Source organism: Agelaius phoeniceus, chromosome 4 (genome assembly GCF_051311805.1).
Source record: "Agelaius phoeniceus isolate bAgePho1 chromosome 4, bAgePho1.hap1, whole genome shotgun sequence".
Taxonomy (NCBI): Eukaryota; Metazoa; Chordata; class Aves; order Passeriformes; family Icteridae; genus Agelaius; species Agelaius phoeniceus.
Window position 1 is genome coordinate 55,808,946 of NC_135268.1, and position 19,795 is coordinate 55,828,740.

Below are 19,795 nucleotides of genomic sequence, written 5' to 3' on the forward strand. Positions count from 1 at the left end.
CTGGTGCAGGTCAGGCATAGTTTAAGTGCCCCAGTGGGGAAGATGGAGGGGATACAAGGGAGATGGGAGATAAAAAGAGACCATATTCTGTTAGTCACAGAACTGCTTGTTCAAACAAGAATCCAACAGTCTCTATCTCTGCCTACTTATAGCATTTCCAAATTTATTGAAAATGAAAAAGAAGAGAAGATGCTGCTCAAAAATCCTAATCTGGAAAAAGCTAAGGCACTGTTCAGATTCTGCACTGTGTATGAGCACAAAGCAGAGGGAATTAGAGGGTCAGCAGGCCTGTAGGGAATCTCCCTTGCTATTTAGTAAATACTTTTAATTCTTTATAACGCCACGGTAACCTTGAAATGACCTTATTGAGCCACAGTCCTTGTGACTGCTTTGTAACATTATAATTTCTAAACTTCTACCCAATTTACGGATTTTAGAAACTGCAAAATGCTGCATTTTTAGATGTAGATCTGAAGATGAAATAAGATCTTGTGGTTTATACACAAACTGAGTATCCAGAAATGCAAACAGAAATTCAAGAGGGGAGAGACTGCTCACCTCCTTTAGGAATCTACTCTGTAATCTTTAGCAAATCACTTAATCTTTCTATGCCTTCATTTCCCATATATAAAACAGGATAATGCTTGCTGTAAAGGATAAAAGCTATCACCTCTTTTTAAAAACCAAGTGTCACAGAAAACCCTCTAGTTAAACAGTTAAAACAACTTCCTGCAAATATTAAGGAAAACATCAATTTTCTGTTATCCACAGCAAAATTTCCCCAAATATTCTCACACATTATATCTGCTAAGCAGTTTGATTCTTTATATAGGAAGTGATTCCACCAAGTCCACAACTTAACCTCTTTTTAAATTAGCCTTACAAATTTACTAGTTCCCTAAGTTTCTACTACTTTATCATGACAGAGACAAGAAAATTCACAGACAAAGAGCTCATACTCCTACCTGAGACTACAGTTTAGATCACCTGTCAAATTTTGAGCAAGGTATGAAGGATTTGTGTTTAACTGACTTACATTCAGTATGGCAGATAATGAAACTAGATGTACATAAGCATGTACATGTTCATAAACCAGAGAAAGACAAAAGTCCTATTGCAAATGCAGTAACTATATAATCCATTATCATGTTTTGGCTTAGAGCCTTTTTCAGGTGTTGAGATACACTCAACCAAATCAGATTATTGATTCCAACTTTGGTATTAAATAAATCAAACAAATTTTGGGAGGAAGACCTCACAAAAAAGGTATGAGAGGTAACAGATGATGCCAGCCTGACTGCAGTGACAATCCATCTCACATCAGTATGGGCAGGGCCCTGGCACTGAAGCCTGAGCTGTTGAATCACAGAGGCTGGAAAACTGTCAAAGGCATAGCACTGCCCTCCCAGAGAGGGTGTGGGACACAGCAAAAGGACTCTTGGCATCGTTCTCAGGGCAATATTTTGTCTCATGCAAAGACTGGCTCCAACAAGTTCTGAAGGAAGCTGTGCTCAGGCCTTCTCTGCAGGGGAACACATTTTGTGCCTTTGATCTGGGGAGGAGTTCAGCAGATGCCTGAGATAGCTCTATACCTAACCAAAGATGAATGAGGAATCTGTGACTACATCTCTGTGTATGAAAAGAATAAACAGGAGCAGTTAACATGAGAAAGAACACGGAGAAAATTTCTGTGAAAAGAATAAATAGGATAGGGATAGCAAAACTGATGTATGATCCCATCTTTTCCTCAGAAAACAAGAAAAAATAATCTTGCAAGTAGAAGTGTCTTTATTTTCTCACTTGACAGTATTGGAGATGATACCCTCTAAGCTGTGAGCCTGAAAAAGTAATTCCATATTAAAAGAATAAGAGCTTTTACAACTCTGACAATAACATCACGAAACTCAGATCACTAATTACATTTACTTTATTTAATTTAGTAGTACATGCATTTTAGACAGTGATTCATATTATTTACTTGCACAAATAGTCATTCTCAATGTACAAGTAATAACCATTGCTTTTACAGTGGAATTCATTAGCATGCACTTCACACAATCATGTGCAAAGTTATTTTTTCCAGTTAGAAAATATTAAGGTAATTATTTCTAAATTGATTTTATACATGGAGTTTCATTTTGGTTTTATGCACACATTGCATAGTTGATGCTTAGCTTCTTCAGAAAGACTGGGATGTGGTACCACTATTGTTGAAACAGATCAAGTGACAGTAGCAAACAAGAAGATTTGAAGAAGAGGCATAACTTTCAGGGTTGAAAGGTCTGCAAGTACAGCCTAGGATGAAAATCAAAAAGGCTTGTTAAATTTGACATTTGAATTAAATTTCCTTAAAGCAAGTTAAGAAGTCAGGAAAATATTCAAATACTGACTACAATACTGCCAATAATCAGATGTGGACACGGCTAGAAACAAATTATACTGGTTTATGTTAGTACTGTATGGCATAATTTTTCATTCTAACATTTAAAAGAAAACACAGGTTTACCCAATGTATAGTACCCAAGTAATTTTATTTTAGCCTTTAGCCTTACTTCAAATATACACTGCATCATGGGTGAATAAGGAGTCTAACATTTCAACTTGTTTCTAAAAATAATTGGGAATTAAGAATCCTTATCCTGTGGCTTGGCTAGTACTTGTGAACTAAGTCCAATGTAATGCCTCAAATAATCAATGTCTTCTCATGAAAGTATGTTTTAAAAAAAGCCAAAGAAAGTGATCACAAACTCTCAAAATCTGGAAAAAATATCCATCACTGTATTTTTGAAAAAAAAAAAAAGAAAAAAATTACCATATATAGTAATAATCTTCATGCTAATAACTTCATTTTCTTCATTTCCTATGGCAGTACGCACAGTGAAATTTCAGATTCACACTGACAAAGTAATCTTGTAAAATTTTTGTAATTTGTAGAACAGAAGCAACTAAAATGTACTGAGGAAAAGGGTACAAACCTCTGCAATATTTCAAAAACAGTATATCCCACTAACACAGATTATATATTAAAAAAAAAATTAACTGTAAAAAATAATTTTGTAACACTGCATTTTTATAGCAAATATGCTTTATTTCCTTTTGCTCCAGAAAAGCAGCATTATGTACTGCATGCTCACAATTTCCTTATTTTTTATCTAAGGTAAGAATTTAGGCAGAAAGATTTGCACTATGCATCATGTGCCATGTGAAGCTTAAGTTACTCCTACTGGCAAAGCATCAGAAACTATTTCAATCTCCTCTAAGTGAAACTTATCCTTACTTCAGCTGCAGCCAGTGATGTCACCTCCATCAGGTTGACTGCTCGGAAAGCAAACACAGCAGCTGCCAGGACTGAAAGAAAATGTCCAGTATTTAGGTTTCTGATCTGATAAGTAGTGGTTAGAATTAATCTTGATATAAAATACCAGTTTTCACTTAGTTCACTTATTTTGATTCTGAAGAATAATATACAACAGGTGGAGATGTTTATGTTTCTTTGACCACTCTTTTAAACCGACAGGAAAAACACAACATTCTTTCAGGAAAGTCTGAGTGAAAATGCCTGAGTTTAAGATGAATAGCTTTTAATTAAAAGGGACAAGCTGTCTTACATGTACAAATGAAACCAAAACATTTTCTCTTCTTCTCACCTACTTTGTATTTAAAAAGTGACTCAACTGAAGATACATATTTTCTTTAAAACATGTATCTCAAACCTTCCTAAACATGAGGGCATTATTTAGCTAAAAAATTTTAAAGTGTCTTAAAAGATGCCACTTCGAAGGAAGAAATCCAGCAAAATCAGGGGGATTCTCAATTGCTTTAAGTACTGATGAGGTAGTTGCCATAAATAACATGAATCTTGTACTTTGTGAAAGGTGATCAATTAATTTACCACTACCACTGAAGCTGGGAGAACATCCTGTGTTCTGTTCAGAGAGCACTTAGCATTTTTTGAGTATTGCCATTAAAAAAATTACCTGAAATATTTTTTATTAAAGAGGCAGTACTCATTCAATTCCATTTTTCTAGATGATATATGCTTTGACACGTACGTAACCTGCTGTCTGCAGGTTGTCAAAGAGCAACTATTTTCTTCTCATCAGAAATACATTGAAGCTAATGAGTATTTGCCTTACATTCACACAGACTTCACATGTTTTGTAAAAATAATTATATTACCAGCAAGAATTTCTAGAGAATTGTATCCCAGGATTCTGTCCCACAGAAGCAAGAGCTGGTCTGTAGCTAAATAACCAGAAAATGCTCGTACCATCCATTTAAATGAAATTCGTAGCCTGCAAACAAGTGACAAACAACAGTTATTATGTTTCTGCCTCCCATAATGACCAGATTGTCTATAAATTGAAAGTATTTTATTATCTTTCTGCATTTCTCTTCTCTTCCAGGAAGAATAAGCATTTTCTCTTGCTGCAGTAATAATCAATATTTTAATTTGCAACAGTCATCATAAAATTATTTAGCATCTCATTTGATAAAGTACTAATATCATTCTCATAATCATTCTGATCAAACAATCACATTAGAGTGATCTTCAGCTATTACCACACTTGATGTTTCATCCTTTCTGCTATTATGCTATTAAGATGGATACCAATTAAGACCAAATGGTTTTCAGGTTCTGTTGTGCCTGGTGCCATGAATTCATTATTGAATGACTCTTGCTCTCTTGCCTCCTCCAGTACCTTCTGCTGCAACTAACACATCTCTGTGTCTTCTGTCCCCTAGGAAATACATCACTTAGTTCCATCAGATACATGAATTACTGAAATTTAGCTGAATAATGCAGCATAGAGCATTTCTCACAGAGCTATTCTCTCTCTTTCACAGAGCATACAGAAGAAATGCACAAAGCACAGATATGCAGGTTAGACAAAGCACTCCATCTGACTCTTAAGGAAAAAAGGAGCACTGATGGTTATACTTTTGTGTAATTTCCTATAGATCTTCAATTAAAACACTACAGAACAGCATTTTCAGAATATTTGTAACAAGTCAGAAAGAAGTACTTACGGCTGAGCTCCAATTTCTCGGAGGTGATAGAAGAGCTGGGGCAGATGGGTTTGTAGAAGAGTCTCAAAAAGCAAACACAATGATACAATGCCCTAAAGAAACAAGATCATACCATGAATACTAACACTCATCCTGTCAAATACGGGAAAACAGTAGCAGCATGTAAGTGTGCATGAATTTTTAATTCAAGCAATAAAACACTATTAATGATACAGTATTCAACTCAGGTGAGAAAGGCACAAGCAATTCTAATACTTTCAGTCACTAAAGCCTTGCTCCTGAAATTCCATCTTTGTATTGGCAATATAGTATGTTCTGATAGTCCTTTGCAAGTCTGAGTTACTGATGGTATTTGTATGTCAGGGTTGAAGTACTTAATGGGTGATTATAATGTAACCTACTTGAAATATTTCCACTTTGGTGAAACAGACCTCAGTTGCACTAAAAAATAAAGGATGTGATAAAAAGTATCTCTCTGATAAGTAAAACCAAACAGCAATAGGGATAACTACAAAAATAGTTAAACAGAAACACATTTTTAAAATTGTTTCAAAAATTACCATGGAAATGAATAGACTCTTGTTCGACCCCTTTCTCTGCTAGTAAAGATGGAAAGCACAATACATAGCCTTGAAATGGTATACCAAGGGTAGGATTTTCTTTTAACCAGGAAATATTTTCAAAAAGCAATGTAAATCTTCAGCACTTTTTGAAGGAAAAAAGAAATATCTACTCTGTTTTATTCTTGGCAAATAGAAGACAAGCCAATTTTTACAACTCTTGTACATTCAAGACAGTTGATCCTGGTCAATACCAGACAAATTATTTAAACTCATCTCATAGTACTAAAAAGCACATGCTGTCATACCAAAATTCTTCAGTTAAAGAAACAGACACTAAATTGGTATAACAGAAACAATATCTCCATACATATATTTTAGTCCCTTTACCCCAGACAATATTTCAGAGTCCATTTACATATCTTTAATGAAGGTGAATTTGTGTGACTCTTTGAACTGAGAAATCTATTGGATTAAAAAACTTGACTCTTATAAAAGACCCCATACCATCATAAAATGAGAACTTACTATTTTAATAAGGTACATGATAGCAAAGACTAACACTGACATAGAAAACAACAATATCCAGACTGGAATTACCTAATAATTTTTCCAAGCTTGCCTGAAATATTTTAGCATATTTAAAAGGATACATTTCAATCACATAGAAAACCATGCTACTATATATTATTGCTCTGTAGCAAACAAGATATCAAGTGAGTGGATTTAATTCCTAATGAACTTACAGAGGGATGAGAAGAGATGGAATGGAGTCTGAAGAAAAAACGCACATACATCTCACGGAATATCTGATACAATTTGGAAGGTTCATGGTACAGAAAACAAAGTGGAGCAACTGAAAGGATAAAAGAATTAAAATTGACTCAACACTATAAACTGCTAAAAGAGTTCAATGATTTAAGCACATGAAGTATGAGGAAAAGCCAGGTAATTTATAGTACCACAATTTACAAAAACAGTACTAAACCAGTCATTTAGAAAGAAGTATTTCATCACAGTCTGTCATTTAATGTAAAAAGTCAAAAAAGGGAGTATGATACATTCTACATATTATTCCTACATATTTCAAGAAGCTAAACCAATAGAACCTGCTTACTACAGTGCTGGCCTCTGAACCATAAGAAATATGCTGTAAGGAGAGCACCCCTAAGGTGTAGGGCAATGTGAACAGTGCAAGTTTTTGATTAAACTGTCTCTAACTTTCAGTGTGCCATGGGGCCAGTGACCAGCTCCAAACTGATGCCCAGTTTGTAAGACTGCTTGAAGACAGATATTGTGAAAATGAAAACATTAAAAGAACAGCTTTTGCTTGCCACAATAACATCACTAAGTATGACAAACTCATAGAGACATGTTTATTTCTTACAAGATGTGTAAACCATGGACATTTGGTAGTTTACTGTTTAGAAGTCTTCTAGCAGACCTGATTCAAAATAATAATTGATTACATTTGTAAAACAGCAGCTCTGACACTTTGCTTGTTTTATAAAAGTCTAGCATATAGATAAATCTGTTATATGTATGTGGTACTCAAACATAACCATCATTCCTTGAGACTGACAGTCCATACACTCAATGCATTTTCACAGACAGCTGTCATACTTTTTTGTGAACAGCCTTTTGATCTGTCCAGTCATCATGCTGACTGTTTCACTTTACAGGCTTAATCATTTTAGCTGACAGTTTACTTTTTAACACACTCATAGTTTCTATCTCTACATTCACCTTCCCTTCCATTTTATTTACAATAAGCTAGGGATATGGATATATTTATCTGCATATGTATGTACACATACACACAGAGATATATGTACATTTCTTAATATACATACAGATATATGCACGTGTGAATTTATTTTCTTATCTAAGCATTAGAGAATGTGGCTTAATAACAAAAATGGTGTCTGAGAGGTGGGGTGCTAAGGTAGGGTGAGATGTTCACAGAAACATGTATTTCCATAGGGGGCAGAAAAGCAAAGGGTGTTACCCATGCTCGTGTTTTTAACGCTTGAAGATGGAGGTGGAAAACTTGTCAGTGTGCACATAAAGCCCTGGAGGGTAACAGAACAGCCTCTGACAGCTGGCACCCTGACAGTGAATGCATGCAAACAGGAAAAAGGGTATAGGATTTTCCTAAGGACCCAGACACTTCCTCACATAGCAGCACAGCATGGAATACAGCAGATGCTCTGCTTGGTCCCAGCCACTGTAGCCACAGTCTTGAGCTGCATTACCATCCTTCTGCTGCCTTGCTTTTCACCCTTCCTCCTTCTCAGAGCCAGCATATTCTGAGCCTGTGTAAAGAGCGAGGACAGGAGGGAGGGAGGAAAACTCACACCTCCATTTGGGAGACTCTGTTCTCAAGGGCAGAGTCAAATCCAAACATTTTGAAAAGCAGTTCACACAGAACAAGTGAACATCTCTAAGTGAGTCCCTAAGGAAGAGCTTGTATCTTAAGTGCTCATTACTCCAAAGACTCTGGATTCCCTACTCAGGTTCAAATTTGCATTTCATATTTCAATTCCATTATTTTAATGATTGTGTGTGATCATTAAACTTCATTATTAGCAAAACATAGCATTTTAAGTATAATCTTAAAATCTGCTTGCTCTGTGATGCTACGAACATCTTTGATAAACCAAAAGAAAAAACTGAAAAGCCGAAACATCTAATCTCATGTCTGCAATACCTGCAATATGTCTGTAACCCCAGGAGATTTTTCTGCTTTTTTTTTTTCTAAAAATCTTGTTGATATTTGTGCTTTTCTCTATGCCGTAAATTAGCAAGGATTATATTATGCAATGCTCTTTTAACACCTCTTGTAGATAAATGTAGAGAGCAACAGGCCTTTCACATTATTTATGTTTTCAAGAACTTTTTTCATGCGTAACTTGGTCTATCCAGAAGTGAAACACAAGGAAAGAGCACTTTGTTGGTAAACTTTATCCCTCTATTCATATACATTAAGATGTATAGCTTAGCTCAGCTATTAGCTCTCAAAGAAGGAATTCCCACACAGCAGCAAGCTGTAATATGAGTAAATAAAACAGCCTCAAAATTAAAAAAATTATATTCAGCAATCTTCATACACCAAAAACCATAAAAGCACATACACAAGTTTAAAAGTTGCAGAAAAGTATATACAGCTTTAAACTTCAATATGAGGAAAAGCAATCCTGAGGTTTTAGCTTATGAGAATCACACTTACCATACATAGAAAAGCCATGGAAAGGAATTACACCTGCAAAACAAAAATATTTCTTTTTTTGTTCTTTAATAATCCTCTTTATGCAGGCAATAAATATTATTCCCCCTCACATTATCAAATTGTATTCTGCCTACATCAGGAAAAAAGTATTTCCTTGTTATTGGACCGGCACAGATCTCCATTTTGTACATACCTAAGTACCGTTATCACCTATGTCAGTACAACCAATGACATGCTTAAACACAAGCTACAGTTCCTAGACAGTCAAGTAAAGCTCAGTTTCCATGAAGTTGACACACAGAGGCTTTGCTGATATCAGAACCTAATTTCAGATAAATGACAACCCATAAATGTCATGCACTGACAAGAATGGAATAGGAAAAAAAGGAGGCCAAGACCTCTAGTAACTCATGTAGTACTCAGACAGAACATTCACAGTACTTGGCAGTTGTAGCATGACAGCTTGCTCCTCCTTCCCAGCTGATCTTAGCTCCCATTCAGTAGATTTTATATAACACTGCTAAGAGGTGGCTGCTTTGGCAAAAGATCCTAAGAACAATGCTCCATGGCTCTGCAGGAATTGCAGAGGCAAACACAGAAAAAACGTGAAACGAAGTAAGTACTGCAACTGACTACACTGACATACAGAAGACATAAAAGACAAGGCCAGAGACACAGATTTAAGATTGATGACATAAGGCCTTGAAAGCAAGAGGAAAGAGCTTGAAATACAAATGGAGGGAAAGGATTCAATAAGGGATTGAAGTGGTCAAGGTAAGAGCTGAAAAAACCAATTTTAATAACAACAGCAATGACATTAAAATTACATAGATCTGTTGTGTCAACACACATTTTGAAAGGAGAAGACTTTAGGGTGTGGTTTGTTAAGTACTGAAAAGCTGGGAGGTCAGCCAGTTTCAGCATTTATCATTCAAACCCTCTAAGTGCTGATACAAGACTGAATACAAGCTGCTGTATCACAAGTTGTTTTCCTTCTCCTTCCCACACACAAACTCCATTTGTGATCACTAACACCAGGCTGAATGGGGGTTTGGAGTAGCTTCCATCCAGCTTACTCCTTTAAATTAATGAATTTCACAGAGTAATAGCAAAATATAACTTGTAATAGAAAAAGAAAATATCATGTATTTGAGAAAAAAAAAAATCTTTCCAAACTACCACTAGAGGAGGCAATAGTATAATTCATACCATTTGGAGGATAGAAAACAGCATATTCTTCCATTCCAAGTTTTCCTGTGAACCATCAAACACAAAGAAAAGGTCATTAAGCTGTAAAAAGGTATAAAGATTTGAATAATTTAAATTAAAAAGTAGATTTTAAGTTACAATTACAAAAATTGTAACTAATTACATTATTGACCATCTGTCATTGTCTAAAATGTGGCAAGCAATGCAATGGACAGGTACAATTTCGGATATAAAACTGAAATGCAGCACCAATAAAGAACGATGACAAACAACAAAAAAAAGTTAAATTTCAGCAATGCTGTTCCATTGAGATTCTATCTGGGTGTGTCTTAGGAGATCTAAAGGTGTTTGCTGCAGACCTGGAACACAGTGAAGCTCTAGGAGGGAATAAGGGCAGACTGACCTAGGGACAGGAAAGGCCTTCAAACAGATACAACCACAGATAAAAAAATATTCAAGGCACTGTTAGGTCTGCAACAGAGGAAGATGGATGTTCTGATGTAACAAACAAATATTTAAGTAATCCGCTGGATACAAAAGAATTAAGTGAAGAAAATCACTGATCATATGACTTTTTTATCTTCCCTGCAAAATGAACACATTATATTATTAAACCATATTTTAACTATAGAAATTAATAATCCAAAATACATTAATAAAATTTAACAATTTATTTAGAAATAGAAAAGTGTGATTAAACATAATTGCAACTAATTAAAACTTGCAATTATTTTAGTTCTAAAATGAGAACATTCAACTAAAAATTTAATTAATTAATTACATGAAAATTCATAGAAAATTCTGTGTACTCTATTTACTCTTCACAATAGACTTTAGCACATGGAACATTTGTCAGGTTCAATGGAATCTGGATTTTGATATTTTCCTAGTATAAACTGACTAAAATTAAATAAAAAATAACCTGCAAAATTCCTGCCTAGTACCCCATGGAAACAAAATCCACTATTTTCCAATTATACAAATGAGTTGCTTCATTAAACTAAAAATTATTTTCTTCTTTTCCTTTCAACAGTTTGCCTGTTGTGCAGCCAGGAATTATAATCTGGGAGGATGAGTATTTTTAGCATAAAGTACATCTCTTGGAAAATCAGCTAAAAATAGGACATACAAGCCTTTAGGATTTGCACTGCACAGATTTAGGTATCAGCAACATCATTCCCCAGGATTGTCTAGGAATATGCAGGATGTTCTCCTTTGCTGTGTTTCTGGGCTGCCATGGCTCTGTGTCTCAAGTGAGACCTGGGATCCCACTGCTATTTTGCTCTCAGGTGAGCCCTTTGCTTATTTCAGGGAGTAGGTAAAGAAAACTCCATAATTCAGAGGAAGACAGTAAAAAAAAAAAAGGAATTAAAAAATTAGAAAATAAACATTACTTATAGCGACATAAAAGGTAGCAAGATGAAAACTCTCAGCAGAGGTCCTGCACAAAAAATGTACTTAGGGATCATATTTGGCTAAATACACCAGGCTAAAGGCACCAGGACTAGGGAAATCAACGGGAATGTAGAAGATGAAGGTGCATGGGAAAAAAAGTGATTGGATTACTGAATGACTCAAGAAGGAAGTCAAAATTAGGAACCTCTAGGTAAAATCAAGGCAGGTGAGGTTCTAAGATGCATGGAAACATTCAGAAGAATGTCATGGGAAGCTGACAGAGAAGGCAAGTGGACTGAAATAAGAAATCTAAAGACTGTTAAGAAAAATAATGAGACCTCAAGCCAAAGAACATCCAAAAATAAGCTAATACTCTGGACGATGTCATGCTTTTTTAAAAATCAGTGCAAAGTACGCTTGGTAAAGCTCTACTCTCCCACACTATTGAACAGAGCCCACTGTTCTTCAGCAATGTGTTCTGCTCCTGTCTACAAATATTTGCAAAACTCACTGCTTTGCAAAGACAACATTCTATAACAACTTCCAGTTGCTAAATTTATTGGAATTGCAGAGGACAATATTGTCTATTTAAATGTCTAGCTCTAATGAAGACATTGTCATGATTTTACCATATTGTCATATGGTGTTTTGTTTCTCCTGGTGAAACACTGCAGAACTATATACAGGAAAGTGGAGTAAAAGAACAACATTGCAATCTGTGATCAGTTTCTGAACTGTCATAATAGAATCTATGCAGAAGTCAGCTGGATACATTTTTATTAACATTCTTTAAAGGGTAGTCTACTAGGTGTAATGAACACAAAGCAAATTCATATACGTATTAGTGCATCAGCCAACAAAAATCGACATGATCTTTTTAAAAACAACTGTTTTTACCTTGTATGTATGATTTGGGTGGGGTGGCACTACTGTAAGTAAAGTGCTCCAGTACAGATGTATCTCGGGAAAAGCACAGCAACACCTGCAGAAAAGAAAGTCAGCTGATTAACAAGATCAAAGCAATGTCAAACAAATTTAATGTCTTAATTAGCACCTATTAGATGCTATTTAAGAGAGCCAATAAGGTTGAAAGCTCTTCACCACCTTAGTTTGTTTTCCTGCTCAAATTTCCAGGCTCACTTTGAACTTGCTATAATTTTACATTCACGTTCATTTGTTATCAGTTTTATATCCATGTTCTTCCACCCTCCTCCTTCCCCCTCGGCAGGTGTTCATCCCCTTCTGTCACAACATTAGTGACTGGATGTGTACCTGGCTGCTTTTACAGCTTTTAGACTGTTTTTCAACTCAGTTACTATGACCTGGGGATGTCCTAGTAAGTGAATAAGCAAACTAATCATTTACACTCTTGAATTTGTGCAGCTCTGGAAGAACTTACATTTGCTTTCATTCCCAGGATCTTTACAAAATGTTTGCATGCAATTCAGCTCTTTCAAAAAAGAAATTATAATGCTCACCTTGTATCTTAAAGATCAGAAATGCACATTGCATACTCTAAAGTATATTTGTGTTTTATTGTTTACATAAATGAAAAAAAATTGTATTCACAGCAACTGAGTATAAAATTAAGTAGTAAAAGCATTCATAGGAAAAAAACACAATAAAGAATCTCATCCTCTCTAGAGTTGTAAAAATGGTAGTAATTAGTATTGTACTTAAAAATCTTCATGCACTGAAAGGCTGCACTATGGAGAATGTACACGAGAGGGCAGACGTAAGGCACACTTGAACTCACTGCTGACTTTTGCACACCTGAATCCCTCTCTGTTGGGGTTTAAGGCCAGCTGGAAACCAAGCATCACTGAGATGCTCGCTCAACTCCCTCCCTCTCCCTCTCCCCCTGCTGGAATGGGAAGGAGAATCAAAGTAAAACTATTAGGCTGAGATAAGAACAGTTTAGAAAGAGAATAATGACAAATGATAATAATAATGATAATAAAAGACTAATGCCAGACCCTTCCCAAACCCAGACTGGCCACCCGATTATGGGTAACTCCCCCCAGTTTCTACACAAGGCATGACATTCTGTGGTGTGGAATACCCTTTCATCAGTCCTGGCTATGCTCCCTCCCAGTTTCTTTTGTGTACCTCCTCACTGGCAGAGCATGACACAAGGAAAAAGTCCTAATAAACACAACTTAGCAATACCCCAAAATATCAGTGTGTTATCAACACCATTCTCATTCCCAATCCAAAACACAGCACTGTAACAGCTACTGAGAAGAAATAACCCTAGCTGAACCCAGGACACTCTGCTCTTGAAGATTTTAATAGTTTATTTTAGCTGTAGTCAAGGTGTAAAAGGAGGAAATGTTTCACTACATAATTTATTGTGAATAAAAATGAATGGATTTTTCCTTCCACTAATTGGTGCAAATATCTTCCACATATCAGCATTTGTCAAAAGGAAACAAGCAAAATGACACACCTGACTATTATTGCTTTAATTTTTTTTTTATGGAAAGCAGGTCATATTTTGAGAGTTTTTTTCTTTTTTGAACTCAAAACTATTTCTCAAATACAAACATCTTTTAAAAATGAATAATACTTTCTTTATCTCAAACAGTTTAAGCTAAATATTATTTTTCTGTTATACACAATCATGTTAATAGCTGCCAAAATATCACTTACAATAACAATGCACAGGCAAATGTAATTCTATGTGTATGTTAACTGAGGTGAACAAAAGAGAAACTAATCTGAACAGGACATAAACTATGTTTTCTCATAGGGGAAAGAATGTAACCTTTATTTGAGGGCCTCTTTTTTAGGAATACATTGTGCAGTACCAGTATCTGGAAGTCTTTAAATGAAGACTCTGCATCTTTATAAGTGATAGACTCTAGCTCAAATCTAAGTTATGACTCTACCCAAAAAACTCTGGGCAAGGTTCTCTGCACATATTCATTCTGCAGGATATAAGACTAAACTATTCAAATTGAATTTCTGGCCTGAAATAAAGAATTTACAAATCTACCAATCCATGTGTTATTTTCCTCATTAACAAAATTATAGTACTAAAGAAAATAATGGCCCTTTTCAAGTACAGAAATATTAACCAAATTATTGGACATTTATAATCCAACTGAAAAGAAAACCACTGAATTAAAATCATTGAGGGAAAGAAAAAAAAATCCAAAGTCAAAGCTTTTATCAAAAAGAAATTACTTTACTAAAAGTACCTGTATTTTATTTCAATAGTTATGAAGAAGTAATAAAAATAAGTAAACTTTGGGAAAAAGAAAGCAAAGATATTAAAGGAAATAAATTATGTCATTTCACAGTGTTTTTCCTGAAAACAGTTGTATGCTACTGAAGAGGTACCAATAATGCAACGAAATATCCTCATCATTACTTTAAGCCCAGATTTTCTCATTTTGATGGACATTTCATCTGTTCCACAACACACAAAGGACACACTCTGCTCAATGACTTGGAAAACTTAAGAGGCAGTAACTAGTCACGAAAAAAAGCCATAAACCCAGTGCAAACCCAGAATTAATGTATCTGGTCTAAACTAACATTTTCATTATCTATCTTACTTAGCCAATATTTAATTCCATTTATCATATTAAATCAATAAATAATATCCCATATCACAGTGACTCATACTACAAAATTTTTCCAGTGGCTATTGAACAAAATAATTTGGCAGTAAAGCATTTGCAAATTAGGTTGGAAGAGGAAATTATCAAGGAAAATGGATAACTTTTTTCTAGAACAGCGTCTGAGGAATACTACAAAATAGCAATCAAAACTAGAGCAACAAATAATTAGAAGTTTGAGATATTTTCTGCTTCAAAGCCCTGCAGTAAAACTAGCCACATAATTTTTCAGAAATTTTTGGTGAGTCTTCTTCAAACTACTAAAGACAGTTTAGTCCTTTTAATGATTTTTCATTCTGCAGCTATTCTTTTAGTCAGTAGAGATATAAAGAAAGGAAAACATTCAACTGAGTTATATATTGAGAATGATGAGCAAAATCTACTTCTGATGGTGTTAAAACAAAAGATTATATCATATACTAGTTCATACTTCTTCATAGTTTATAACCTGTCTACTGCAAGTAGACAGTTAAAGACTAATTAATGCCATGGTAGTCTACATAATGAATGAAAAAGAAATAGGAATCAGATTTTCACATCCCAAGATGAAGACACAGTATTACAATAATGAAGATCGTCTTTGACCATTAAATCAAGAAAAATTCCTACATGTAAATATTTAGTGAACAAATATCAATGTTTGAGCTGACATTATTCAGACAATTTGCAAATTTCACAAAACCACAATTTGCAAATTTCACAAAACCACAGAATAAGTAGGTTGGAAAAGACCTTCAAGATCATCAAGTCCAACGCAGCCCTAACACCTCAACTAGACCCTGGCACCGAGTGCCACATCCAGTATTTTTTTAAACACATCCAGGGATGGTGACTCCACCATCTCCCCATAGTGGAGACCATTCCAATACTTTATCACTCTTGTTGGATCGGCGGGAGAAATGCGGCACTCAATATGAGTGATCAGCAAGTCTCGAACTTTATTGATAGTCACACATATTTATATTGGTGTTAATGAAGTTCATACATATTGCAAAGAAGAGCTCATTATTGGTTAGTTACTTATCGGCCAACTACGCCTACTTCTGTATTCTTACGGTTATTCTGTTGCTACTTCTACATTCCTGTGATTATTCTGCTGAAACTATCCTCATATTTTTGGCAAAAGATCCTCTCCTCTATCCTGTTGTTGCACCAAGGGCACAATGTCCTTGCCCATCATTGGACACTGACTGCTGACTCCTAGACTTGTCTCCTTCTAGCTTAACAAGCGGTATCATGTGTACGTGACCTTTCTCAGCTAGTCAACTGTCCACAAAGCTCTCCACAACTCTTTTCGTAAAAAACTTTTTCCTAATATCCAACCTAAACTTCCCTTGGTGCAGCTTGAGACTGTGTCCTCTGGTTCTGTCAGTTGCTGCCTGGAGAAAGAGACCAACCCCACCTGACTGCAAACACCTTTCAGGGAGTTGTAGAATGATAAGGCCACCCCTTGAGTCTCCTTTTCTCCAGGCTGAACACCCCCAGCTCCCTCAGTCGTTCCTCACAGGGTTTGTGTTCCCAGCCCCTCTCCAGCCTCGTTTCCTCCTCTGGACGCACTCGAGCGTCCCAGCGTCCTTCCCAAACTGAGGGGCCAGAACTGGACACAGCACTCGAGGTGTGGCCTCACCAGTGCTGAGTACAAGGGAAGGAATGACCTCCCTGCTCCTGCTGGCCACACTGTTCCTGATCCAGGCCAGGATGCCCTTGGCCTTCTTGGCCACCAGGGCACACTGCTGGCTCATGTTCAGCTGGCTGTCAACCAGCAGCACCCCCAGGTCCCTTTCTGCCTGGGCACTGTCCAGCCACACCATCCCCAGCCTATAACGCTGCAGGGGGTTGTTGTGGCCAAAATGAAGGACTCGGCACTGGGACTTATTAAACTTCATCTTATTGGACTCTCCTCATCCATCCAACCGTTCCAGGTCTCTCTGCAGAGCCCTCCTACCCTCCAACATTTCAACACACACTCCCAGTTATCTGCAGATTTACTGATGAAAGACTCAATCCCCTCATCCATGTCATCAATAAAACTATTGAACAGAACTGGTCCCAGCACAGACTCCTGAGGGACACCACTGGTGACTGGCCCCAGCTGGATGCAGCACCATTCACCACCACCCTCTGGGCCTGGCTATCCAGCCAGTTCCTAACCCAGCAAAGAATGCTCCTGTCCAAGCCACGGGCTGCTAGCTTTTCCAGGAGTGTGTTGTGGGACACAGTGCCAAAGGCCTTGCTGAAGTCCAGGTACACAACACCCACAGCCTTTCCTGCATCCACCACGTAGGTCAGCAGGTCATAAAAGGACATCAGGTTGGTCAAACACGACCTTCCCCTCCTAAACCTGTGCTGGCTTGGTCTGATACCCTGGCCATCCTGTAAGTGCTGTATGATGACACTCAATATAAACTGTTCCATAACCATACCTGGTACAGAGGTCAGGCTAACTGGCCTATAATTACCAGGATCCTCCTTCCCACCCTTTTTGTGAATGGGCATCACATTAGCCAGCTTCCAGCCATTTGGACCCTCACCAATCAGCCAGGACTGTTGGTAAATGATGGAGAGTGGCTTTGCAAGCTTGTCTGCCATCTCCCTCATTACCCTGGGGTAGATCCCATCTGGTCCCATAAATGTCCTCCACACACTCCAAAAACTTCCTGGACTGCCTCTTTTCTGCTGTATTAAGTTCCCAGCAGATGTCTGGTAGGTTAAAGTCACCTACAAGAACAAGGCCTGGTGATCCTGAAACATTCTCCTTATAGTTGCTGCTTTTGGAATAAGTTGTCCACCTCTTCTTCCTGGTTGGGTGAATGATAACAGACTCCCAGTAGGATGTCAGCCTTGTTGGCCTTCCCCTTAATTCTCACTCACAGGGACTCAACTTCATCGTCATTAGTTTCAATACCCATGGTGTCAAAAAGCCTCCCTAATATAAAAGGCCACCCCTCTACCTCTTCTCCCTTTCCTGTCTCTTCTGAAGAGCTTGTAGCCATCCAGTGCAGTGCTCCAGTTATGTGACTCATCCCACCACATTTCCATGATGGTGACTACATCACAGCTTTGCTGCTGTACCATGGCCTCTAGATCTTCCTATTTGTTACCCAAGCTGTGTGCATTAGTGTACGTGCACCTCAGCTGGCCTACTGATTTCACCCCTAACTCAGGCTTACCACTCTTGGGCCTGCTTCCAGGGAGCCCAGCTGCATCCCTTTTTCCCTTCAAACCTAGCTGAAAGCACTCTCAATGAGTTCCACCAGTTCATGAGCTAAAATCCTTCTGCCCTTAACAGAGAGATGGAGCCCATCCAGTTCCAGCAGACCAGGTGCCAAAAAATTGCCTCATGATCAAAGAACCCAAAATTCTGCCGATGACTCCAACTCTTGAGCCACTTGTTGATAATGTGGGCTCTCCAATTCCTTTCATCGTTTTTCTCTGCCACCAAAGGGACTGAGCAGAACACTACCTGTGCTCCTGCCCCATGAACCACTTGACCTAGTGCCCTAAGGTCCATTTTAATTGCCCTGACCCTCCTCTTTTCAATCTCATCACTGCCAGCCTGGAGTATCAGCAGTGGGTAATAATCAGAGGGCCGAATCAGCCCAGGGAGTCTCTCAGTAATATCCTGTACCCAAGCCCCAGGGAGGCAACAGACCTCCCTGTGGGATGGGTGTGGTTGACATTTGGGGCCCTCTGCTCCCTCAGAAGGGAGGCACCTACTACAACCACCCTGATTTTCTTTTGATGTTAGCAGTGGTGATCCATCTTAAGATGAAGCATAACTGGGAGGCTCACTGGGCAGATAATTTTCTTCTATGTCATCTGGCCAACGCTCTTTATTCAGGGCCTCACACCTATTCTGAAGTAGGCACCTGGGTAGGTGATGGGGGTTGAGAGGAAATTTTAATTCTGAAACAAATTCAGATACAGATCTTAATATTGTGCCAATTTTAAAATGAAAATGTCATAATTTCATGAGGTTATAGTTTTAACTATTAATGTTTAAATTCTGATTTATAAGCAGACATGCTTGAATAGTATGCTTAAACAGTGCTGCATGTTTTTATATCTATATGGATTAAGCAGCATTAAGGACAGTTTCTTGCCTAGCTAAATTACTAGCAGTTTTATGTATTCCCATCAAAGAAGAAATTATTAGAGCTATAGTTTCACATAGCTCTAAACAAAAAAATTAATCAAGTCTAACATAACAGATATGACTAATGAAATCAAAAGCACTGTGGAAATGTTAAGTTTGCTGCATAACAGTTATGTTGACACTGCAATCAACTACCCATTAAGAAATTCATAGACGTAATCTCCTTCTAATTATGGGCATCTGATAGGCACCAACAAACATAATTCTTTATAAATTAGCTGGATTCATGATTCCTAGAAACAGTTTTGCAATGGGAGCAATCCTACAAGTAACCATACCTGTCACTACCTTATTTAGAATCAATGTCTTTAATTTAAAAATATGTCAATATGTTTATTGCAATTGGTCACTGTAAAGCAAAGGGGTATTTTAAATGGAACCCTGAATATACTTCTCATGACTTAGTTTTTCTGTACACAACAACTTTTAATTATTGGGGGTTATTTACTGCAAAGCTGGAGAGGGGAAAAATATGGCTGACTTTGTATTTTCCAGCTTAGTGCACTGGAAGGACATTGTGTATGGTCCTTAATAGCAGGAGTTGTAGAAGCTTGCCCTGCTTAATCTGTTTAAGTGTCCAAGATTGCTA

At 37.2% G+C, this 19,795-nt stretch overlaps 1 protein-coding gene across 2 annotated transcripts in view; it reads right to left on the reverse strand.

The window, feature by feature from the left end:
- Positions 1–1,904: 1,904 nt before the first annotated feature.
- The window catches only part of TBC1D19 (TBC1 domain family member 19), a 49,125-nt gene continuing 31,234 nt past the window's right edge, over positions 1,905–19,795 (reverse strand). For both annotated transcript variants that reach the window (XM_054632969.2, XM_077177647.1), the window contains 8 exons: positions 12,322–12,406; positions 10,030–10,074; positions 8,821–8,853; positions 6,338–6,447; positions 5,032–5,123; positions 4,180–4,295; positions 3,278–3,348; positions 1,905–2,295 (listed from right to left, as the gene is read on the reverse strand). In XM_054632969.2, the coding sequence (XP_054488944.1) occupies positions 2,221–2,295; positions 3,278–3,348; positions 4,180–4,295; positions 5,032–5,123; positions 6,338–6,447; positions 8,821–8,853; positions 10,030–10,074; positions 12,322–12,406 (627 nt within the window). In that variant the 3' untranslated portion in view covers positions 1,905–2,220. The remainder of the gene's footprint in view (positions 2,296–3,277; positions 3,349–4,179; positions 4,296–5,031; positions 5,124–6,337; positions 6,448–8,820; positions 8,854–10,029; positions 10,075–12,321; positions 12,407–19,795) is intronic.